A 25,177-nucleotide genomic window follows, 5' to 3' on the forward strand; every position below is an offset into this window, starting at 1 on the left:
TCAAATATCCACATCCTGATTATCCTACTGTATCAGGTTCACACAGAGAAACTCACGTGTGCCAGTCTCTCAGACTTCCTGTTATCAAGATGTTGCACAAGTTCATAATTACAGAACATCAGGTTTAAAGATAGGAGTTGCCATCTGACCATGTAGAAATAGCCAATAGAAAGTATCTGAAAATGATACCTTTATTCAGTAACCGCTCATTGCAATGTTTGACATTAAAATCAATTTCTTGTCATACAGTACAGTGCAAAAAAATACCTTTGCATTCAGACTTTAGGACAGTCAAGAAGTAAATACAATCATCATTATTATTATTATTATTATTATTAATAATATTCTCCAAAAGAAGGACAGCTAGCTCGAGGGCCTGACCAATCAGCACAGTATGTAACATGATTAGAACATTAAAGGCCACTGACAGACTGGACAGAATTCATATTCTCACATTTATGTTTGTAAACACACGCACACCTGTACAAACACACACAGCATAGAAACAGTAATTTGCTAAATGCATTGCTGACTTTGCGGTCAAATGTAATGCAGACAGTATAAAATAAGTTAATTTGGATAGTTTCTTAGATAGTAAGAGTGTATGTTGTTATCTTCATCGTCAGCAGGAAGTAAACATCGATTACAACAGTTATATTGATGATGGCAGCGAGAGGACAAAACACTTCAGCATCACTCGACGTCGACCCAGGTTCTTCATTGGCACATTTGTGTCCATACAGGTGGAGGGAGGGGCTACTGCCCTTCCCTTACTGGCTGACTGGCTGTGGCAGGCAGAGAGGTGCCCACTGTACAGCCTGGAGGAGGGGAACAGGCTACTGGCTGTGCTTTTTTTAGAACACGAAGGAGATGCAAATGGAGAGAGACGAGGGCGATAAGGCAGAGAAGAAGAGCTGAGCTCATCACAGAAGATCTGTCATATCTAGAAGGCCAATATCTTGTCTCTCTGGACGGTGTCGAGGTCGTCATCCATGGTCAGGAGGACCTAGGAGGGAACACGAGGTGAGGGGTTAGTACACAGAGTTTCCTGTTTGCAGGATCCTAGTGCGACAATATATTTAAGTTGTACATTTAAGCCATCACATATATTTGAAGTTATCAGCTAGCCCTGTCAAGCATTTACTGTATTGGCTGTTATTCATATAAATTGTTAAATTCTAAACACTCCGATCAAAGTTTTTTGTATGTATGCTGCATGCCTAAATTAACTAAAACAACCCGCACACAAACACACACATACGATCATACCAGGAAGGATCCAAACATGGCAATGGAGGAGAGGAAGTGCCAAATGTCATGGTCATCAAAGAATGAAAGCAGGATACAGTCCCTGTTGTGCTCTCGAGACTCTGCTGGAGTTTTCTGTATCAGACGAGAGAAACCCACAAAGTAAAAATCAAGTCAATGTTTGCTCTCATAGGCTAAAACTGTGGTCAATAAGGTGTGTAAGGCTAACACTCCTTCTGTGGGACTCTGTATTAGGGCTGCTCTATTATGAAGAAAAAAATAATCATAATCACAATTATTTTGGTCAATATTGAAATCACGATTAATTACACAATTACTCATTGACTTTTGGAAAGATGTTGCAATTATTGAGCTTCAAAAAAATGTTTTTCATTCAGGACAAAATAAGAGTTTACTTGCAAAACAATGTGCAAAATAATGTTTTTTTCTTGATTATTCTGTTTTTCGTAATTATTTTGGAGCCCAAATCGTAATCGCCATTACAATTTTGATTAATTGCACAGCCCTACTTTGTATGTGTGGGAGTTACCAACCTGCCAGGTGCTGAGACCCTGGAAGAAGAAATACAGTGCAAAGCCCCACACCACGGCTGTGAACAGAATACACACCAACGCCAGACACTGGATTCTCTCACCGCCTCCAGCACTATAAAACACACACACACACACACACACACACACACACACACACACACACACACACACACACACACACACACACACACACACACACACACACACACACACACACACACACACACACACACACACACACACACACACACACACACACACACACACACACACACACACACACACACACACACACGCTTTAGATTTTGCTTTTTCTTCTAAATAATACTTAAAAAATGTGGATGTAGACAGAACACACACCTTCATAATGATATAAAAGGCAAAGTAGAGCAGCAGGTTGCAGATAGCGATGGCCAAAAGGTAGGAGGCAAAGTCATTGGGTCTCTCTATGAGGCCATAGGCAGCTCTACAGAGAGGGAGCAGGAGGAAGAGACACAAAGATGATGTCATCATTTAAGCCCTGTGCTGTAAATTAAAAATTGTATTGGTCTCTACTTAGTGTTAAGTAAAAGAAGAAACACACTGTGTTCACTTACAGAGACCAGTTGACTATGTTCCCCATTACGAGCAGAACCATACGGTCCTGTCAGACAGAGGGGGAAAGATGAGTTATCAGCCGGTAATCTGGATTTGCCAACACAGGATACAGTGATTCCTATACTGTACCAGATAACTTAGATATTGATAATTCAGGCACTGGATACATGTAAAAGCATATTAAATTACACAATCTTATCCAACATCATCAATGGCATCTGAAGATCTAACCACATGTCCAGTTTCCCTGTATAAACTAAAGAAACTGAAATACTAGGATTCTTTGTACACTTATGTTGGTGCAGCCGTTTCTGGTTATTACTCACAATGTACATAGGTCCACTGCACTGCCTGATGCAATCTGTGTAGATGACGTACACAATCCTGCGCAGGATCCCGGAGTCTGACGCAAATATACAGACAAATGTTAGCTGGAGTCAAACACTAGTCCACAGTGTGAGGTTTCAAATCTACAGCAACCAAAGAGTAAATGTCTAGGTGACACTTAAAAATGAAAGTAAAATCCGATGCACCAGTTCATTTTTTTTAAAACACAGCAACTCTGATTCTGCCTGTATGGTTTGCAGTTATATTCTGTTGCTACGCATAACTGATTTTAATGAAGCAATTACAAAGCATTACTGCACACAAATCTTCTGTTATTTTTAGCTAAAAAGAGATCCATTTGTATGGTATTCAATTTTCTCTTTTATAAAAAAATATGCATGCACTTTGATGAATACAGCAAAAGTGAAAATATTAGATAAATGTCTGAAACCACAATGGATCTAAATCAACCACCACTAATATCAAACCACTGTGATTCCAGGAGCTACAGATTAAGATTAAGACACAATTTTTTCACTGTTAGTTATTACACACATTACACACAGGCCCGAAATACAAGCGCACATGCCCAGGACCCTATACATGCACAAATGGAGAGATGTATGAGTGAGGGAGCTGACAATGACAGGCGCTTCCTAGTTATCTTACCCAGCCTCCATCGGCCCATGTAGTAGAGCTGTGTGCTGAGGAGCATAGTGGACAAAATGTGGATCACCGAGAAAATTATCCAGAAGACTGTGTTTCCTTTCCCAAATACCTGCAAACAGATGTTCAAACATTAGAAAATGTGTTTTTGCGTGTGTTAAACATAACCAAGGCCCTCTCTACCTTGCTGTGTGTGTGTGTGTGTGTGTGTGTGCGTGCGCTTACCACTCCCAGCACAGAAAAGAAGATGACCCCAGCCAGGCAGGCGTAGGCAGTGTAAGCACTTGCATTGATGTCTGGGTGTCTCTTCTGATACAACTTCAACATACACAGTCCAGCAATCATGTACATGAAGGAGGTGTCTGCAAAGAAAGATAGAAACATTACACAACACAACAACATCTATCTTTCATCACCTAAAACAATACAAGAATAAAAAAGGAAACCACAGAAGATTATTTTCACTGAAGTACAGTTTAGATTTAGGGGCCTATGCTAAAGATCTAAGCGCACGGCGTGAAGCGCCTGGCGCAGGTGCGTTTAGGGCGTGTCCAAATCCACTTTTGCTAGTTTGACAGCGGAAAATAGGGTCCGTGCGCCAGGTGCATGGTTCAAAAGGGTTGTACTTAGTGTCTTTTGGGCGTAACATGCAATAAACCAATCAGACTGTCATCTACCATTCCCTTTAAAAGCCAGGCACGTTTGTACCTTGGTGCATTTCTATTATGATGGCGGATTTGCACCGTAATATTTTTATTTGTAATATTTTGCATGTTGGTGTGTGTAAGAAGCATAGTGTGCACATGCTGGGCACGAGCCTAGGTGCATTTTACTAATTTGCTGTTAAAATAACAATGAAATGCTGCGCTATTGACTTTAGACCAGGTTTTTGTTGGTCAATGGCGGGAATTCACCTGAACACACCTCCCTGTAAGACCAGCACGCCCATTTGCGCAAAGATGGGTGCAGGTGCATTTGCTATTTAAAGACACTCGCTTTGCGCTGCACCGGGTTCAAGATAGGGCCCTTATTGTCTTTATTGCAAACCACTAGTTTGAACCTGGGACTCTGGGATCAAATTAAATGTGACATGCACAATCCACAGAGAAATGCAAACAGCATTTTTTTGTTTTTACATTAAAGCATGTACAGTCAATATGTTCTAGTAGAAGCCCAAAATACAAGTATGAATCTATGAAAATGCGCATGATATGTGACCTTTAAAAAGGCCACATGCAGTCCAGGTAGGAAAACAAGCAGTCTTACCAAACTGGAAGTTGGTGTAGTTTGGACAGACGTGGTAGCAGGCACTGAGCAAGCCCTCCATCATTAGAGCAGTTCCCATGGCATAATACAGACCAAAGTGCTTTGGGATACCACATTCCTGTGGGGTGGGAGAGAGGAAAATCAAACAAATAATTGAGCAATGAAATTCACTAAATAATACATTTGACTCCATATTCCAAATGTACTGGATGTCTCTGGATGTGCCTGTATCCTCCCTTCAGAACTTCCCATTTCTGATTTGTTAAATGCTACCTGAGGCTGGAGTTCACCAAGATGTTAAAATAGCAACTGTGTGTGTGCATGTGCCTTACCAGCGCGTTGAGATCGTTGCGGACCAGGGCTCGATTGTGGACGATATCTCTTTTGAGGACAATAAGGAGGAAGAGGAGTCCCAGCAGCACGTAACCGAGGTTACTCAGGATGTTGTTGAACGCACTGTGTATAACAAACTATACTTTAAACACAGGCATGTAATCTACTAGCCATACTGTGGTTGTAATAATACATTCAGGCACCTAAACGGACACGTGCTAACCACACACCTTAGAGCTCCCAGAGGGTGGGCACACAGGAAGTTGTAGAAGCAGATGTCCTGGTTTCCTGTAACATTGACCACCTAAAGAACAGAGAGTCAGTTTAACATCCATCTTTCTTTTCTTTTTTTTATCATATCTTATATATCACGGTTTATGTCTCATCAGCGTACCGTCTGGTAGGTGATGACCAGCTGGACAACTGGCAGCGCATAGAACACAGCAATAGTAGCAATGTTCCTGGAGAGAAGATAATGTTCATAATTATGATAATGAAGGAATCTTTGTTACTGTATTGTTGTAGTTGATTCTACTATTCAATGGTATTTAAATTTTTTCGCTGTCTAACCGTTGTCCTCACCAGAAGTAGATTTGGTATTTCTTGCTGAGGATCCTCTTGTCTTTGCGGGACAGGTCAGACACACATAGAAATTTCTGTAATAAGGAGAGGACATTATTACTTGTCATCAAGTAAAATGGGCAACAGCAAGGAGTGGTGACATTTTAACAACGTGACAAAAAAAACGAGTACTGTTTATTGAGAGTACCTTGGTGCGGACAATGTTTTTGTCTGAGTTGATGTCGTCCAGCGTGTCATAGTCATCCTCCTCCACAGAGCTCAGAGACTCCTGCCTGCTTCGTCCAATACTGTCCAACGATTGCTCTGATGGAGGGAGGGGAAGAGAGGACAGAGGAGGAGGTCATGGAAGAATTAAGAAATTAGCCTTTCAATTCATTGGATCAATTTAACCGACGTCTGGATTTAAAGGAATTATTTCTGTGATGCAAATGTGTTCAAACCCATCACCCATTTAGAGTTTCCTGGCAAATTCCAAAGATAATAAAACAGAAATATTGGAATAATTGTTGGTACTCTGATCAACGGATTGATTTGTATAAATATTGTTTTGTATATTGTTTTTCAAATGTAATCAGATTAGCAATCTGGCCATTTCCTGGCATCAACACAGTGGTGATTGGTTTGCTGAACTCTGAACTGATTCAACCAATTTATGCGGCAGTGTGTCACCAATGCGGATGGCTATGTGGTGAAGGTGATTGAGGATTGGGCGACGTTTGAAAGGCTCCCGCCCTGATGAACACAAAAGACACAGAAAACCAGTGAGGGACCAGAGCTGCTCGCAGGAAGCCAACTGCAAGCCAGGCTGTGGAGACATACAGCAAAGTGACAGTGGTTGGCCAGTAGAAATACGTGTCCATGCTTGTTCATACCCACGTATCCATAGTTGTTGTCAGTTGATGTGGCGCTGTCAGTTATGGCCTCTGAACTGAGTGTGCTGCCGTTGTCAGCTAGAGAAAAGGGGGGGGGGGGTTATTTAATTAAATCTCCACACAAATAAAGACATAAGCAAAACCCCAGAACTGTCCAAAACTTACCAAAGGAACCATATTCATATGGCGAGGCTGGAGTTTTGCCTGTGGAGACATGCACACACACACATACATATTTAACACTCCTGAGCGAGTATATATGACAAAATGCACATGCAGAGACAAGCACCACTATAACCAATACTCGTTAGCATCTTAAAGGTGCTCTAAGCGACGGGACGTGTTTTTTAGGCTACAACATTTTTTGTCACATACAGCAAACATCACCTCACTATCCGCTAGCTGCCTGTCCACTGAACACCCCGTAAAAAAAATGCTGGTCTCTGTAGACAGCCCAGGCTCCAAAAAACAAACTGGCCAACCAGGGGCCTGTTTCACAAAAGCAGAATATATAAATCCAGGATAACTGATAAAGCGAGGCTTGACCTAGTCTAGTCTGTGCAGCCTGGCTTGGTGCGTTTCACGAAGGCCAATCCAGGCTGAAGAGGAGCGACTAGGTCGAACCAGGCTGAAGTGATTCAGATAGATGCGCGTCCACGGCTTTCCTCAAAAAACCGCGAGGTCGATCACAGATTTACTGATGCCAAAATGGAGAATAGGCATTGTACATACTTTATACAGAGTGAGCAGCAACACATTAACAGTTGTACTCTTTGCCTTAAAAGTAAGCAGAAGATACGGTTACTCAGGAAATTTACCATGAAGATCAATTTTCTACAACGCTAGAATATGATCCTTCTCTACATATTATATGCCTTGCTCCTTCGTATATATGGACCTAGAAAATAAAGACACTGAAGAAATTGGACCCTAAAATCTAGAAACTATGAAGATAATTAAGTGATAAATTCCATGAGTATATTCATCAGTTATTTCCCCCCAGCAAAGTATAAGGTCAAAAACCATTGAGGTGTCCTCTCCCTGTTGTCATGAATGTACAGTAGCATACAACACTAGATAGTTTGGGAGGATTGTACAATTAGGATATGTTCTTAAAATTGTATAATCCTCCCAAATTATAGTCCCAGTTTACTAGACAACATAAATTGTGTGCTAAGAATGCCAAATACAATGCACATAGAAGTGGAACAAATATGATCCTTAAAGACTTCTAAATAACTAAAAATAATATTCAAGGTGAATTGGTCAACTATAGAAATGTACAGCCTTTGTATGTATTGCCCTTAGTAACAGACTTCATTTAAAACACATTTGAAATTTTGCCATAAAATATTCATCAAACTTCTAAAAACAATATGAACAGCAGTCTTCATACAGCAATATAACAGTAACAATGACTGTCACATGAATAATTATTAAAAAAATAATTAATTAATTAAAATAATGGTCACAACTTTAAATAATAACATACAGTACAGGCCAAAAGTTTGGACACACCTTCTCATTCAATGTGTTTCTTTATTTTCATGACTATTTACATTGTAGATTCTCACTGAAGGCATCAAAACTATGAATGAACACATATGGAATTATGTACTTAACAAAAAAGTGTGAAATAACTGAAAACATGTCTTATATTTTAGATTATTCAAAGTAGCCACCCTTTGCTTTTTTTGATAGCGCTGCAAACCCTTGGTGTTCTCTCAATGAGCTTCATGAGGTAGTCACCTGAAATGGTTTTCACTTCACAGGTGTGCCTTGTCAGGGTTAATTAGTGGAATTTTTTCCCTTAATAAAAAAGCAAAGGGTGGCTACTTTGAGGAATCACTTTTTTGTTAAGTACATAATTCCATATGTGTTCATTCCTTGTTTTGATGCCTTCAGTGAGAATCTACAATGTAAATAGTCATGAAAATAAAAAAGGAAACGCATTGAATGAGAAGGTGTGTCCAAACTTTTGGCCTGTACTGTACATAAATGAACAGCAATATGCACCTGTTGTATTTTAATCCAGGCTGATAACAATAGGGTAAAACCACTGCGGGGTGATCAGAAAAAGGCTCCAGGATTAAATAAATCCTGGCTGTTAGCCTGGTCAGGAGCAGGCTAGCTGCACAGAATAAATCTCCATGGTGATTTATGTGCCTCCGCTTTCGTGAAACAGAGTCAAGGCTAAATTCATCCAGGATAACGGGGAAATCCCAGCTTAATCCCTTATCTTGGTTTTTTGAAACAGGCCCCAGCACCACGAAACATAAACAGTGTTCCAGCCAATAACCGACAAGAAGGATTTGGGGGTTAGTGCCATGGATGTATTAGTGCGTGGAAGGGTTGGGGGAGGGGACAGGATGAGGAGGAGGGAGGGGCGAGCTTGTTTAATACTTCCAACGTCAACAAGAAGTAACGTCATCGCTTAGAGCACCTTTAATGCTGCATACTAAAACACCACTGCAGCTAAATTGTTAGTACATGACCCCATTTGCACTTGGTTTTAAAATTAGTCTTTGGCGATGGGATCACAAATGGACAGCGCTAAATATAAGTGTAAACGACCACCAAGACGCATTGTGATCCGCTCACTCAAACCACTTCCCGTAGTGGTTCACATGTAAAAGCTTATGCGTACTGATGCGTCCCCAGAGGGTGTAACATGAAAACATGTCACCAACGCTGGATGTGGTGGTTGTTTTGGTGAGAGCGTTCCAACGCTCTATAACTTGCCCATTTTATGACGAGTTGGATGAATGTTACATGACCGTCCATTTTTTATTTATTTTTTTGCACAATGGAAGATGTGTTGGTTCTGCTGACAGTGATGTCTCTAGCTCTACCGACGCAACCACTAATGTGACAAGTGTGGACGTAAGAACTTTGCAACGGGGCCCTTTACCCTTCTAGTGTAAGTGACTTAAGCAGTAACAATGTGTCCCTGCTGTCCACTCGTGTTGGGATCACCGAAACGCATTTTAAAACCAAGTAATCGGGGTCACATAGAGGTGAGGGAGGCAACAACACATGCAGGGATCCAGTTTTTTCAGGCTCAAAATCCCTGAAATAACAGTTTTAGTGAATGGGTGAAAATGTGAGTAAGGAATGGTGCAGAGGCAGGTTAGTTTTGTGAAAAGTGGTGACTGCTGCAGTGAGAGTGAATTGTTGGAAAACGTTAAGCTTCCTACGATTTTAAAATAAAATCATGTCAGCAGCATACACTGCCTTGAACAGACACAGATACACACTGAGAGGTAGTTGAGTACCACATCAGCAGTGTAGACCATTATCTCAATGATTATCTCCAGTATTTTTTTCTTAATGAAACACCTTGTATTTTATATTTTTGTTTGTCTATCGTGTCGTTAGCATTGTTGACAATAATGTAATATACTTATGTGTTTCTTGAGCCAACAAATACCAGAAGGATACCACTGTGACAAATACAGGCAAGATAACAGGATGGTAGCAGTGCTTTGTGATGTACCTAACAAGGACCCAGGTGAGTCACGTGCATCTGTAGCTCTATGATGCAAGCCATAAACGCTTAACTAACAGTTTTGGAACAGTTAAGTGCTATGTTAAGTGATGGGATAATTAATTTATATTAGTACCCTTTTTATTTTCACCAGGTCTAACATTGGGAGAGTTACTAGAGAGCTAATCAGTTAATAGCTTAGCGCGTATTGACCCACGTTTTATCTTAGTTACCCCACAAACGTCTACAAGTAGTACAAATATTTCTTCATAAAACGATGGATTGGAAAGTTGTTAGTACACACAGAAAAAAACTTTGGCGCTCTCTTCAGCTCTTGTGCTGCTGCTGCTACCTGCAGTTAGATCGAGTGCGGGCCGCTACAAATTACTACACGAATCGAAGTTGTTACAACACAAAATATTTATTAATTCAATGATTAAATAAGGTAATGTCTCCAAACTTACCTCCATTATTACTTGTCTCCTGCTAGTTATAATACAGCACTTACTTTAAAAAAAAGTTAAATTAATAAATATTTTTGTTGCATCTCTTTCGGTGTTGTAATTTGTAGACGGCCCTAAGTTCGTCTTACCAACAGCAACAACAGCAGAGAGCAGAAGCCAGCAGGCAAGTGTTATTTACATAAACTTCTGGTGTACTTACAAACTTTCCAATCCATCGCTTTATGAGTGCATAACCTATTTGTACTACTTGTAGACGTTTAGTATCATTTCGGGCATTATTAGTGGGGTAATTTACGAGATACAAACGTGGGTCCGTTAGCCCCTGCGCTAAGCTATTCAGCTGATAACGCTACTCTACGCTAACTCTCCCAATGTTAGACCCAGGTGAAAAAAGCTTCTGGGAGGGTGTTTGGCTCGAGGTCATGGTGCAAAGGACCCTAGGGTGAATTACTCCGAACCATCACTTTAATGTTACTACACAGTCCATGAGGCATTATAGTCAATCACATCTCTTTATCTGTCTTTCTATGAATGCTGTTGATATGGCCAGACAGTTATAGTATGCGAGCTAATGCATGCAGATCATCTGCAGACGAGCAACACAGTGTGATAGGGGGCAGTAAGTGCAAGGTAGGAGTAACAATGTCGTTATACCATCTCCGTTCTTCCCAAGCAGAGAGGCTGAGCCACACATTAGCATGATGGAGAGGGTGTAAAAGAAACACATTTAGTACACACAGACATGTTACATTCTGCATAAAAAAAGCTCTATACTGCATGTTAAGTGTAGTTTAACATTGGCTGGATATTATGGCATCTGCTCTACAGTACAGGTTCGTGACTTTAAGAAACTGTATGCTCAACACACCCGCTAACAAGCCCCTAATGGGCTAGTCCATCATAGCTTGTTGCTGGGTTACCTGTCTCAGCAGGCGACATGTCAGGGGCAATCTGAAACACCTCTCTCTTCTTCATTCTACAGAAACAGGGAGGGGAAGATGCTAATTAAAATCATTTGTATTCAGTATAGTGTTGTTCTTGTAGTGCAGCTGTATAACTCTATATTCTTCAATTAGACATCCAAACCCCTGGGTGGAACTGGGACCCAAAAAAAGAAAGTTTCAACACTGGGAACTTGTAAAGGTTTTTGTTATAGTGCTTAAATAAGTTTTCTGGTCTTTAACCACATTTAACCAAACAAAACCCAGTAAAGGTTAATAAAACATTCTCTGTGGCCTTATCTTCTGTAATGAGGATTGCCTGTGGCTACAGGGAGATACAGAGGAAGATGTATGTATCACTACAAAAGGAGTCAACTTTTCAGATTCACCGATGCTAAATACCTCAGCAGTGAAACAAGCATGTGTATATGAAGTGGATGCGGTAACTAACTGTTGTTTTGGTAGCAGAGAAAAATGCTAAATCTTACCGCTTGTTCTCCAGACAGGTCATGAGCAAGGTGAGCAGATAGAAGGAGAGGAAGATACCCAGACAGAACAGCATGCCCCTCACATACACCGCCGCTGTGGAGTGTAAAACAGATATACTGTAAGCCTATTTACATGCTTATACTGCATGACCTTGCCTGCACTGCATGATAAAATGATATAGCATCATTACCTACAGCTTAAAATTGGGAGAGACATAAACGATATGCAGCGTCTACCTTATCTAAAGCCAAACATTTAGTTATTAATTATTCTTTCTCCAACTTTTCCAGTTTTGGAGAACATACTGTAACTTGTACCTATGACTTTTCGGAGCCCAGGGTTTAATCAAAATGTTGTTCCTGGTAAGTTACTAGTTTTCCCACAGTTGTATGGTATATATTGTTGACATACCCATGGTGTACAACAAATATATGGATTATTCCTCAGTCTGGACAGCTGCAACGTATTTGTAAAAATGGGACTTACAGTTGATAGCAGGGGTGACAATCACATCAATGAACTTGCTGCGGTTGCCGGCGTCGATCAGCTCATCAGGACGGAGAGGGTAGAAGCGCAGCGGACCGCCGCACGCCTCGTCCTCGGTTTTTACCACTACCACCACATAGAAACTGTTGCTGGGAAAATCTTTTCTCTAAATGACAGAAAGGGACATTAGAAGATATGAAATGTGGTAACAGGGGGTCTATACTGTATGCTTTGGTTACGGCATTATCTGTATTTCAGAACCATGTACGTGACTGTGTCACACACTACCTGCACAGTGATTGCGCCTTTTTTGGTCATAGTCTGGTACATCCCAATGAAGGCCACATTGTTGTCAAGATCATAGACAGGACACTGAAAAGAAAGAGAGAGGGAGGGCGAAACAATTATAATGAGAAACTTGAAAGATTAAAAGAATAAAGGCAAGAGGGAATACGAGATTAACAGGATTACTTAAAAAGAACAGTGATATTATAGTAAGTAGGGCTGGGAAGATATGCATTTGTCCTGATTCGATTTTTTCACGATACATGGGTGCCGATTCGATTTGTAGTGCGATTTTCATTTATTGCGATTCTAGAAGTATTGGGATTCGATTGTATTATCCATTTTCCAGCTACTTACTCACTTCATATTTGACATTCATTAATTTCTCCTTTTCTGCAATATATACATAATATATATATATTATATATATATATACACACACACACATACACATATACATATATATATATATATATATATATATATATTTACATATACATATATATATATATATATATATATACATATATATATATATATATTATATATATATACACATATATATATATACACACACATATATATATATATACACACATATATATATATATATATATATATATATATATACATACATACATACATACATACATACATACATACATACATACATACACACACACACATATATATATATATACACATATATACACACACACACACATATACACATATATATACACATACATACATACATACATACATACATACATACATACATACATACATACACACATACACACACAATTTTCGCTTTTTTCCTCCCACCCCTAATAGAAAGCATGAAAAAATAAAGAATAAAAAGGAATTCAATCTCAGTTAATCTAGGGTTGCAATGGTATGAGAACCGTCTCCGAATATATCACGGTATTATACAATTATTATTATTATTATTATTATTATTATTATTATTATTATTAGTAGTAGTAGTAGTAGTATTAGTTACAATAACCCTTAAAGAAATGAAAAGAGAAGGTTTTTTTGGTTGAACACTTATTAATTATAATTGAAACCATTTCTTTTATTGGAAGTATATGTAAAATGTTGCCATTTTGAAAATAAATCAAATATATTTGTCAATACAGCAGATAAGCAAATGTACATAGTATGATAACCGTCAATTCTCATACCACGGTATACTGTGAAACCGGTATATCACTGCAACCCTAGTTAAATCTTCTCAGAACATCATAAAATTAACAATATTTGCTTTGTATTCTGCACTAACAACATCGCAATAACCTCAATTATGCCATAAGGTGGCCAAATGGTGTTACTGCATGCTGACCACAATGCCAGGAGCCACTGACGGACAGCACCTGTCTGGTTTGAGGGGGAGGGGAGGGGGGGTAAGTGTACCTGGATGTCCTGGATGGACATAACAGAGCAGGGAAAGGTCATTTCTGAGTTGACCTTGACGATCACAGTGTCCACCCCATCAGGAAAGACATACTTGAAGTACTGAGAGAAATGGCAAGAGAAAGAAGCGAAAAAATAATAAGGATTAATGAAGTGAGTAAGGAACATAACAAAATGGGAATATTAGTCGTATATTCATTTTCATTAGCCATATAAACAGCTTAGTAGGAATATTGTCTTTTTTGGAATAAGGGCCAAATCGGAATATGGGGTGTGTATGTAAACGTAGTGAATGACTGACTTTATTGATAAGTAGGTGCTACAAAAGGCCAAAGAGGAAACAATAGTTTGTTCCCTTTTTCATGTGTTGAACTCCAGAACAACAAAATAAACTGTAAAATGTGAAACTCCCTCCAATATTACTTGTACTTTCCTCAGCTCCTCTCATCTTTTTCATCATCTGTACCCTCCACCCCCACTCTCACCCTGTCTGCTATCTAGATTTCTGCGACTAAACAGCCCTATTGTAGAGCAGCACTTAGTGCCATCCTTAAAAACCCATAAAGCTTTGGTATTAAGCTGTATTACCTGAGGTTGGGATGGTGACGCGGTGAAGCTGAATTTCTTGTCTGTCCTGTAATCAAGGTAAACATAACAAGTCAGTCATACAGATAGTTGTTGGTTACGACAAAACCTAGCCTTAAGCTGAGAATTCAGGCAGCTACTGCACAGTGTGTTTGTGTGACTCTATCAGATGTCACTCACTGCAGGGTGAAGCTTTCAACACGGCTGACCCTGAGCTGGTAGTTTGTACCCAGGCTGGACAGGGTAGACACGTCCACAAAAAAGTACTGGGTCTCAGAGGCAGCCCGGGTTGGGGGCTGGCACAATGTCCGGCCCACATGACTGTAAGGGTACTTCCTCTGGTAGCTGGAGAAAGACAGACAGAGAGAAAGAGAGACATTGACAAACAGAGAGAGAAAGAACAAGCAAGCTCAAGTTCCCATGTAAAAGGTTAGACTTTTACAATTAACTAGACCTTCAACTTCTATTTATTGATAAATTATATTTAATATTATTTATTTATTTAAAACTCTTTTCAGATGCACAGAATAGATAGATACTTTAAATTAGAGCTGGGCAATATATCGATATTATATCGATATCGTGATATGAGACTAGATATCGTCTTAGATTTTGGATATCGTAATATGGCATAAGTGTTGTCTTTTCCTGGTTTTAAAGGCTGCATTACAGTAAAGTGATGTCATTTCTGAACTTACCAGACTGTTGTAGCTGTTCTATTATTTGCCTTTACCCACTTAGTCATTATATCCACATTACTGATGATTATTTATCAAAAATCTCATTGTGTAAATATTTTGTGAAAGCACCAATAGTCAAAACTACAATATCGTTGCAGTATCGATATCGAGGTATTTGGTCAAAACTTGCTAAATGCACATGGCATAGCTCAAAACACAGAAGTGAATTCTTTTAAAGAGAGTATGTGACAAAAGCTACATTAAAAAAACAGAAGTAACTTCGCTCTGATGACTTTGAGGTAGCTCATTTACAGTAAGCTGGGCTCCTCAGATCTGCACTGGTGGATCTCAGGAGGAAGTGAAAGTCCAATGTTCATTAGTGATCTGCTAAAAACTTGCCTGGCCACGAGGCTGCATAGGCAAGACTATATAGCGAGGTAATTCTGGTGTTGCACAACCACAGAGAGTGCCTTGGAATGTGGGAAAGACACAGATCATACAAGGCTGTTAGCCAATGACTAATAAACAGCCAAACTTCTAACCTGTTGTCAGATTGTAAAATCCCATCTGATTAAGTCAGGTTACAAAAGCTGTGTGCCCTAAAACCACTGAGACAAATCTAGACTATAATAAAGGCTGTAGATTTTATTGTTTCCTCTCCACAAAGTACATCAACAGCTGGCCTTAGTGCTCCATCCAGCAAATGTCCACATACAACTATTACATGTCCAAATAAAAGACCATTCCTCAAGTGCAGTACATCCTGGAATAAATTTGACCCCGGATCTCAGATCTAAAAACCCATATCTCTCCACCACATTTACACAAAAGTCTACAACAAGCACAGCTAGCATTAACAGATTTCCTTCTCTATTTCCTAGGATATTAAGTACACACGCAGCTATCTACACCAAACAAGAACATTAGTGCATGACCTGAAGTCATAAATGTTTACTATCTAGGGAAAAACAGCAGTAACAGCCAGACACTCCCTAGGAGGAACATTGGATTATAACTTTTTAAAACTCTTTTCAGATGCACAGAATAGATAGATACTTTAAATTAGAGCTGGGCAATATATCGATATTATATCGATATCGTGATATGAGACTAGATATCGTCTTAGATTTTGGATATCGTAATATGGCATAAGTGGTGTCTTTTCCTGGTTTTAAAGGCTGCATAACAGTAAAGTTATGTCATTTTCTGATGACTGTTATATTATTTGCCTTTACCCACTTAGTCATTATATCCATATTACTGATGATTATTTATCAAAAATCTCCTTGTGTAAATATTTTGTGAAAGCACCAATAGTCAACACTACAATATCGTTGCAGTATCAATAGAGGTATTTGGTCAAAAATATAGTGATATTTGATTTTCTCCATATCACCCAGCCCAACTTTCTGTACAGTCTGCATGTGCAGTTAGTTGCAAGGACATACATAAAGGCCTAGCATAAAAACTAAGTTTGACAGACAGACAATCACATTCACTGTTGAGGAGACTTGCCTTACAGTACAGTCCATTTACAGCTGATTTGGTCAGTTGAAGCTTTGTGACAAAATGTCATGACTAGAGAGCTTAATCTGTACCTACAACTAATGTGTTCACTTCCTTTTCTAATTGCCTATGAAGAAGTATGCAGATCATATTCCATTTGAACGCCAGCATTTGAATGTGTAATTGCTCAATTCAACAAACATAAACCACAGAAAATTCATTAAAATCATTAATGTATGTTCACCATACATTGTATATGACCATGATACTGAAAAAGGTTGTTCTAAAGGAAGCCAATTGGCCCACTCTGTATTCAGTGTGCACCACATACTAATCTCAGCTCTGCTCTACAATTTACAGAATATAATTTACTGAGAACTCAGAGGATTTAGGCTATAGGCTGTTCCTTTGGCAAGCAGAGGGCAAAGAAGCATTATGCTGGTCATCACTGTACAAATTAGAAATATTGTTGAATTGTGATCTCGTAGGACTGGGGGAAGCCGAGTAGGTGGCAAGATAAAAGTGGGAATACTCACAGGCCTCTTAAAATGAGAGGGACTTGAAAAGACACCACAGCTTGCTTCTGTCGTACCACAAACAGGATGGGACTCTCAAAACCCTGTGATAACACATCCACAAACACACGCACTCCCTCCGTCTGACACCCAAAGAAAGAAAAAAAGAGAAAAGATCATCAATATTACTTAATATTTTTTAAATGAAAGACAAATATACCAATTTGACAATGTAAACTCACCTTATTCCTGGAGACGGTGTGATTGAAAGCATAGATGGTCTGGTTTTCACTTGTAACTGTATCATTATAGGTGACATCAAACTCTGCATCTTTCTGGATCACAGTGTTGGTTTCCCCCTCCGCCCCGCTGCCGCAAACAAACTGGGTCACACAGAGCCAGAGCAGGGCTGCCAATCGTGGTCGGGTCCAACATGGAGCAGGTCCAGAGCTGTTTTTATGTCGAGACTTCCAGCAACTCCTTAACACCATTTTGTCTGACACCGTCTTCCTAAAATGTAACGGATACCTAACGTTATTCTAGCCTTTGCGACAACTCCACCCCCATTCAGCAACAATTACTCGTAAGATGGCTAGCTTAGCTGTGCCCCTTCCAGCAACAACCAACAATAACAACAGCTGCTAACTGACAAGCTAAAGAGACAGCGAGGTGTTTACATTAGCTAAATATTTGCTCCTCGTCGTATTGACATCCGCAACACATTAGAAGCTGCCAGCTAGATAAGGTTATGCAACAAATAACACAAGTGTCGAGACAAAAAGTTTCAAGACAACGATACTCAATTCCTCTTCATCTGAAAACCTGGCAAGCTAGCTGCGCTATAACGTTAGCATTGTTGGTCAACGCTGCTAAGGCAGCTCCATGTTTTGATATAGGAGTTCGGCTCCAGCTACGCGGGCAGTGTCAAAAACAAAACAGCACCAAGTGTTTTTTTTCCAGTCTGTCCAACGTGATCGGTTGTCACGGCGTGTATTCGCAGTGCCGCGGCATTATGCAAGTAGCTATATCTCGTGCAGAGGGTGAAGCGATTGAGCGTGTTTATAGTGTGAGAAATCTGTGACATTAGCGCCCCCCTCCACGCTCAGACAGTAAACAAACAGAGTGCGACGTCATGTCTATGCCCTCCATAGAGTCCTCTGCTTATATGTTTTATATATATATATGACTCTACTATCAGTAGGCCCCTTCATCTACATGTTTTGGTTATTTATTTCATGATATTCACTGGGAGAAACCATGGGGAATTTGTGATAAACACTGTATAATTCAAAGAGACTTTATTAGTATGACCATTAAGACATAGGCCTAGTTAAAGCAGATAAGGACAAGTACAGTTTAAGATGCAAACAAAACATTATGTTAACATTAGTGCAAAAGCAACAACCATGTTTAACATCATCAACAAGAACATAACTGATGGATATCAGCCTCAACATGAAACATAATTAAGTAATAATATAGTGTGAGTGTGTGTGTGTGTTGTCAGTGTGTGGTATCAATAACAAGCTTAAGGAAGTGTCTGTCAAGATATTAATTATAATTTACCCTGTAAAATTTGTGTTAGAAAGATTCAAACTGAATTGATTAAGTGTGATTTATGTGAACTAGAGAACGAGAGTATTTCCCATCTATTGTTTTCACTGTATATTCTTGTCTGGATTGATGTAGCCAACTTTCAAAAAGAAAAACATATGAAAGTGGAAATTAATAGGCTATATATGTTTGATGTAATGTTATATTTTAGTTAAGATACAATTGAAAATACAAACATGCTATATCATACAACTATTTTAATTTTTGGAAAATGTCATTTTCATAATATTTTTGTGTGTGTTTGTCGTATTTTGTCAAAATTAGCTGCTGGGCAACATTGGTCCTCCTTTCGACTCTGCCTCCAGTTAGTCTTCAAGTACAGAACAGCAGACTACAAATGGCAAACCAACAAGAACTCCTATGCTAGGTAAGTTCTGTTACTTTGAGTGTCAATGGGTCTGCTTAAACACACATTTATTTAAGAATATCAACCATGTTTCTTCAAAATAAACCAGGGCCTTGGATTTAGGCAATGCAGGGCCTGCCTTTAGGGACTAATTCATGTTATTTAAAAGTGCATATACCAAAACAAAATGTCAGTTGATCAAATTACCTTTAAAAAATTGTACGGGGAACTTCTATTTGGGTCGCTGGAGTTCTGGGACTCAGGGCAGCTGCCTACTCGCCTGCTTTGCTCAGTTGCTAATCCAGTTTAGGACGCAGAACTCCTCTCTACCATAGAGTGGTGCTGTCTACAACCTAGTGAGAGCTATTAGAATAGAGTAACAGAGAGCAATTGTATCTCCCCCCCACATACTAAAATTGAAAAAGAACTGAAATTTAAAAAGTAGAAGTGTGTCTTATGTCTCCAGTGTAGTAGGCTAATCATTGCTGGTATTAGTTAGTTGGAGTCACTGGGTCACCATATATGGAAGCTATTATTCTTTTACAATATTTATTTTAAATTAATTAATTAATTATAGGTAAGCCATTAAAATAGGCGGGCTACATGAGGCCAATTTAGTATATTTTCCTATCTATCTATCTATCTATCTATCTATCTATCTATCTATCTATCTATCTATCTATCTATCTATCTATCTATCTATCTATCTATCATTTATATGGGCAAGTCAGACATATTCTTTCTAGTTTCCTTGGCGTCTGATCATACATAGTGCAGCAGGGCAGCAGTTTGCAAAGAATTACTGAATCATGGGAACCAGAGTGATAATGCGCACTTCTTTGTCGCCAAGGCAACCAAAATACGTTTCTGTGGATGGGATGAAGTCATTTGTTACGCTGATCGTTACCATGGTTACAACCTAGAGAGGGCGCTGCGGAGGAGCGTTCCACGTAAAATGACGCAGGGCGGGGGCGTGCCCGTGATGCGCGCTGCGCAAGGCTGCTTGTTGTTCCCGCAGAGAGGCGAGAAGATGGCGGCCGTGTCAAGCGGAGGTGCTGCTGGGTCCGCTGCGGCCGGGATTACGCACTCTGCCCGACCGACCCACGCAGGCATGGGCTCCCAGAACCGAGCCCAGCCATCCTCGGGGATCACCCACTCCGGTCGTACCAGCACGGCCGCTGGGTGCATCACCAACCCTGGTCACACTTCAGTCACCAGGCCCCCCCCAGCCCGAGTGGGCCACTACGAAATCGAGCGGACTATCGGCAAGGGAAATTTCGCGGTTGTTAAACTAGCCACACACATCATTACCAAAGCAAAGGTAAGACGAGTGATGTCCGAGCATTAGAAGTGAACAATAACAACTTGTCATTGTTTTATTTCAAGCCTTTTCAACCATGTACTCGGGATGACGCTGGGGCCTTCAGGCTCTTAAGGCACAACGGCCAGCCCGCTTTGGTGACACCGCTGCTTGGTGTTGGTGGGGGTCCATTCGAGACGGGGCATCACCTCTAACGTTAACCACTGGATACAAGATACATCTGTTTTCACTTATATTAGCTAGTATTGTTTTTGAGGAAAGATATAAAGGCCTGAGGTTAATATGTGACAAAGCGCAGAGGACGGAGAGAAGGGTTTTGACGAAGATGAAAAAGAGGAGACACAGAATTCTCCAACTATAGAAGATAGCTTAACGTTAGCTTACTAGCTAGCTAATTAGCTGTTCGGCTAGATGCAGATATCTTTAAGACATACCAACAACAAGGTTACAAGTTTGCAGCACTCTGCTGGATATCTTTAAATTAACAACGAACTTCCAAAGTTATTAGGCGTAAGGTTAGGTTGTCGAAGTAACGTATTATAGCGGTTTGTGAAATTCAACGTAAAAGTACCACTCAAAACTGTTTGGCAGATGCAGAGAGCGACTAAGGCTTTTTAATTTAACGTTAGCTAGTTGGACACTTTGCTTCCATCATTTCGCGTTAGAAAGTTTCTTACGTATTTATAATACAACAATTTTGTCGTAGTGTAGCTAACTATACCAGTTTATAAAAACTGTATTGCAGCTTTGTGAACCAGTTTTTGGGGTGTTTAGATATCCCATTTTATAGCTAGGTGACATTTTATGAAAATTCCCGGACAAGAAAACATTGACATGGCAAAAGTTGTGGTTTCAAAACTGCCACCACACACTGAGTGTACGTAGATGCTTTTGCATAGAGTGGGCGCCAGTTAGCAGTATAATGGATGATTGACACACTAACTTGCAGACACTGTTATCAACTAAATATATTAATGCAAAACATTGTTTTTTGATGAGTCCTGTACTTCAAATCTATAACTCTTTAAAAAAAAATAGGCTCTGCTAGTGTTTCTGTCAAACAGTAGGTTTGGACCTTTTTTTTAGGTTGGGGAAATTTGAGGCATTCCAAGTGGAAGGGATCGCTCAAATATTCCAAGTAGGGTTTTTCTTTTCTGCTGACCTATTGGATCAGGTGCCTTAATGTTTCATGGCTGTATGTATCCCTGTGAGCCATCTGTTGTCACTCCAGTTACAGTATGCTGGCTATGTCTTCTTGGCTTGCATGGTAGTGTAAGTCCAAAAGGGCCAAAACAAATAAATCAGAAAGCCCTGTTTGCATGTGACAACAGCAGCATCAGATGTAAGACTTCTGCTAAAAGACACTTGATTTACAGCCTGTTGGCTTTCAATCAGGACCGTATGTGCATTGTGGTGACATGAGAAGCCTTCCTCCTGAGTCCTGATGATATAACTATTAAGATGACTGTGCACATCCCTTATGATGGATGCACAGAACACTCACAACGCAGGGCCTACGCTTACAGACCGCTCCTGCAATATATAATAATAATTATTTTTATTTTATTTTATATTAAGAGCCTTTTAAGTCTAATGGCACAAATAAATGTGTGTCAAGGCAGCTGAGTGTGCAGTTTTATCTCTATGCCCTTGTTGACATTAGGGCTGTACCGAATACCATCTTTTGAGCTTCGGTGTTTTTCAACAACGACTATTCGAAGCTTTGACGGCGGTGACGGCTGGGGAAACCAACATTTCCAACCGCACCTGAAGGCAGCTTTATTTCACAGAAAAAGAGAATAAGCGAGAGATGAAGCGACTGCTTTGTTGTTGCAGGACACAGTCACCTTTTTTGTTACACAAAATCCTGGGCAGTTCAGTGCTTGTGTTTTGTTTTTTACCTTCATAGTGTTTAAAACTTTTTTTGTTGCAGCGATAGACCTATTTCACGGCAGACATTTTTGATTTATCACAGTAGGAAAAGCAAAGCTGAAATTGATCACCTTAACGATGGTTCAATTCCATTAAGTGTCCCAGGAAGCTATTTCAGTGAGTCAGCATGCACAATACCAGGGCCTCTCCTAAGTGAAATGCAGCCATCATTAATGGTTTTGAATACACCTGCGCTTTTCCTACTATGACATGTCAACATGTCTGCCATGAAAAAGGTCTATAGCGGTAGTGATGTTCCCTGTTACTGTAACGTTACGGGTCTCGCACGCCGGACTGACGAGTCTGATAGCCAGTTATCGTTACATGATTGTCGTCAGGTTGCTTTTCTCCAAAAGAAGTCAGCTTCAATCTGTTATAAGAGCAAAACAAAGACAGTAGCAACATTCTAGTGAGAGATTGAGCCCTGACGCACCAAGGAGACCGTCGCTCATTGGTCCAAGTTGGGCCGACGGTCAGCGACCGCCGGCTTCTGTCTGCCTTTTTGTCTGCGTCGGCTGAACAGCTTGAAAACTGGTAGTGAGGAAAGCAAACTATCAACTGTGAGAGCGCACACAGAAGGCTCTTCTCATTTTTCATCTCCTCTGATCAATCCAATACACATAGAGCTGTCAAAACTGGCCAAAAATGACGTATTGAATGTCCCTTCTAAAAATTACATAGGTTCGAACGGATTGGAATATCTATTTTGCACATTATGTCCATAAGATGGCAAACGTACAACGAGATGCATAACTACTTGCGTAGGTGTATTTATTTTAACACAAACATGTCTTTTAAAAGATCGACATATTGATACCTTACAAAATAAACTAACGTTAATAACTGCTAGGAAATTTAAAAGAAAGACCGTAACTTTAGACCTCTCTCTGAACCATGGTTGGTGCTAGACGAACCACGCTAACTAGCCAACCGGCCTCTAAATTAGTAAAATGTAACAACTTAATGTTTCATTCCCTCCCTCTTGTCACATCGTAGCAAAGCACATTGCTATCGCCAGAGTGTCAGGCTCATTTTCTGTACATGAAGCCCTGTTGGGTGGGTGGAAGTAGCAAGCTAACATTGGCTAACTAGCTGTTTAGTTGTGGGTATCATCAACGTTTGTATCCGGTTTCTCTTTTTGAATGCCACCTGCTGGCATGGAGTTATTTCCTCTCAAGTAGGCGCAGAACGTACGTGGTAGCTTGCCGTTGGCTTTAGTCTTTGCGGTGGGTTCAAGTGCAAATGTTTGGCCAAGACAAAGGCGACGCCATAGTCGGCTTTTTTGTCGCCACTAGTTCTCGGCCGTCTGCTTGGTGTGTCGAGGCCTTTAGCCTGTTAATGCTTGCCTGGATGTCAAAATGACAGTGGACCACGAACTGACAGAATGAACGAGAGGTTTGTTGTCGGTTGATGGTGGTCACAGACAGACCAGTCAGCTCATGATTTTCACCAACCAGCACAGGGGTGTTAGCACCCACAGTTGCTCATGAATATCAGAAGAATAGGAGTGTAGTTTTACATGTCTGTGAAATATCATGAATATGGATATGATTATCAGTCTTCAAATGAAATGTGCTTTGGTGCCTTGTTTTATGGCCTAGGTTTTATAACAATCCAATGACAAATGCTGACCAGTCAAAAAATAGTCCAACAACTCTCTCAGTTGTTAGATGGAGCTGGATGATATCCTGCAGTGCAGTCACACAGAAGCAGACCTGGTTATTTATACTTGGTAGCTCAGAAGGGAAAGGGATGGTCCCTTTCTATGCCTCATTTGCGCTCTGTCGTTTTGTTAAACCTAAAACATTCAACAGGCAATGTGTTTAAACTTTGTTTCCCCGATACACACTTTCATTTCTATCATGTATTTTGTAATTTTTTGTAGAATGGAGGCTGTGGGTCTATAATGCTTGCTAACACTGAGGCAGTCACACACAGTACTTTGATGGCAGAAAGCTAGTGTGCTGCACCTGGATGTTGTAATAGTGAAAGTTCATCTTGTCTAGACAAAGGCCAGCTATTGAAGTGGAAGTCAAAACAAGAGTTTTGATACACACACAAAGGCTATGCTAGAGGCAGTTTTGCCACACTTTGCTGCTCTCTTGATAAATGTTGATTTTATTGTGCACTCTCTCCATGAACTTTATTGCTGGTCATGACCTTTCAACAAGGACAGACATTCTCTATAAGATCTGGGTTACACTAAATGAACTATAAACTAAGGCTGTTGGAACGAATTCCAAAAGTCGAATATAATTCGAATAGTAAAAAAATAAAATACTATTCGAATGCTGAAATTACTATTCAAATGTGATTTTATTTTTTATAAATAGGTTGGCTAACATTAGCTAATCTCCCTCTCCTCATGTCACGTCTGATGAACAATAAGTTACGGGAGTGATAAACACATGGCATTGTGAGCTAACGTTACGTACAGAGTAACGTTAGTACAGGGGGGAGTGACAGGCTGCAGCTGGAAATCGGAAGAAGGATGGAAAATAGTTTTAACATGACTTTAATCTCGACATCCACCGAGCCAAAGTGTACCGGTATATGTTATCAATATTTAGCTCGCAATGATGACGCAGTGATTGGTGACGATTCTCTCCGACCAATCGGTAGTCTGCAGGTTTTCATGTCACCTTTTGGTATTGCCTCAGCT

General features: G+C 40.0%; 2 protein-coding genes across 4 annotated transcripts in view; one reads left to right on the forward strand and one right to left on the reverse strand.

The window, feature by feature from the left end:
* Window positions 1–173: 173 nt before the first annotated feature.
* Window positions 174–18,384, reverse strand: sidt2 (SID1 transmembrane family, member 2). Of its 2 annotated transcripts, XM_039825636.1 has the most exons (27): window positions 17,545–18,384; window positions 17,324–17,445; window positions 14,782–14,946; window positions 14,605–14,650; window positions 14,017–14,118; window positions 12,601–12,684; window positions 12,313–12,478; window positions 11,826–11,919; window positions 11,317–11,372; window positions 11,051–11,077; window positions 6,611–6,649; window positions 6,446–6,523; window positions 6,243–6,305; window positions 5,761–5,876; window positions 5,574–5,647; window positions 5,386–5,452; window positions 5,222–5,295; window positions 4,991–5,114; window positions 4,659–4,776; window positions 3,618–3,754; window positions 3,396–3,504; window positions 2,726–2,802; window positions 2,399–2,445; window positions 2,161–2,268; window positions 1,803–1,914; window positions 1,270–1,383; window positions 174–1,006 (listed from the first exon to the last, which is right to left on the reverse strand). In XM_039825636.1, the coding sequence occupies exons 1-27, from the start codon at window positions 17,791–17,793 to the stop codon at window positions 944–946; spliced, it is 2,631 nt and encodes an 876-aa protein (XP_039681570.1). In that variant the 5' UTR covers window positions 17,794–18,384; the 3' UTR covers window positions 174–943. The 2 variants fall into 2 exon arrangements, with proteins under 2 accessions (XP_039681570.1, XP_039681562.1); XM_039825628.1 differs by lacking the exon at window positions 6,243–6,305 and having other exon boundaries at window positions 17,545–18,383.
* Window positions 18,385–20,261: 1,877 nt separating this feature from the next.
* sik3 (SIK family kinase 3) overlaps window positions 20,262–25,177 on the forward strand; it is a 36,178-nt gene continuing 31,262 nt past the window's right edge. The window contains exon 1 of one of the 2 annotated variants that reach the window (XM_039823999.1): window positions 20,262–20,583. In XM_039823999.1, coding sequence (XP_039679933.1) covers window positions 20,293–20,583 — 291 coding nt within the window. In that variant the 5' untranslated portion in view covers window positions 20,262–20,292. The remainder of the gene's footprint in view (window positions 20,584–25,177) is intronic. The other variant, XM_039824007.1, reaches the window with a different exon arrangement.

Source organism: Perca fluviatilis, chromosome 2 (assembly GCF_010015445.1).
Source record: "Perca fluviatilis chromosome 2, GENO_Pfluv_1.0, whole genome shotgun sequence".
Lineage (NCBI taxonomy): Eukaryota > Metazoa > Chordata > Actinopteri > Perciformes > Percidae > Perca > Perca fluviatilis.

Coding starts and splice junctions, on each gene's coding strand:
- sidt2 (XM_039825636.1), bottom strand. CDS start 17,793: ATGGTGTTAAGGAGTTGCTGGAAGTCTCGACATAAAAACAGCTCTGGA. Junction 11,920..12,312: donor TGTCACCCCTGCTATCAACT/GTAAGTCCCATT, acceptor TACACTCCACAG/CGGCGGTGTATGTGAGGGGC. Junction 6,650..11,050: donor GCTTGGGAAGAACGGAGATG/GTATAACGACAT, acceptor ATGTCTCCACAG/GCAAAACTCCAGCCTCGCCA.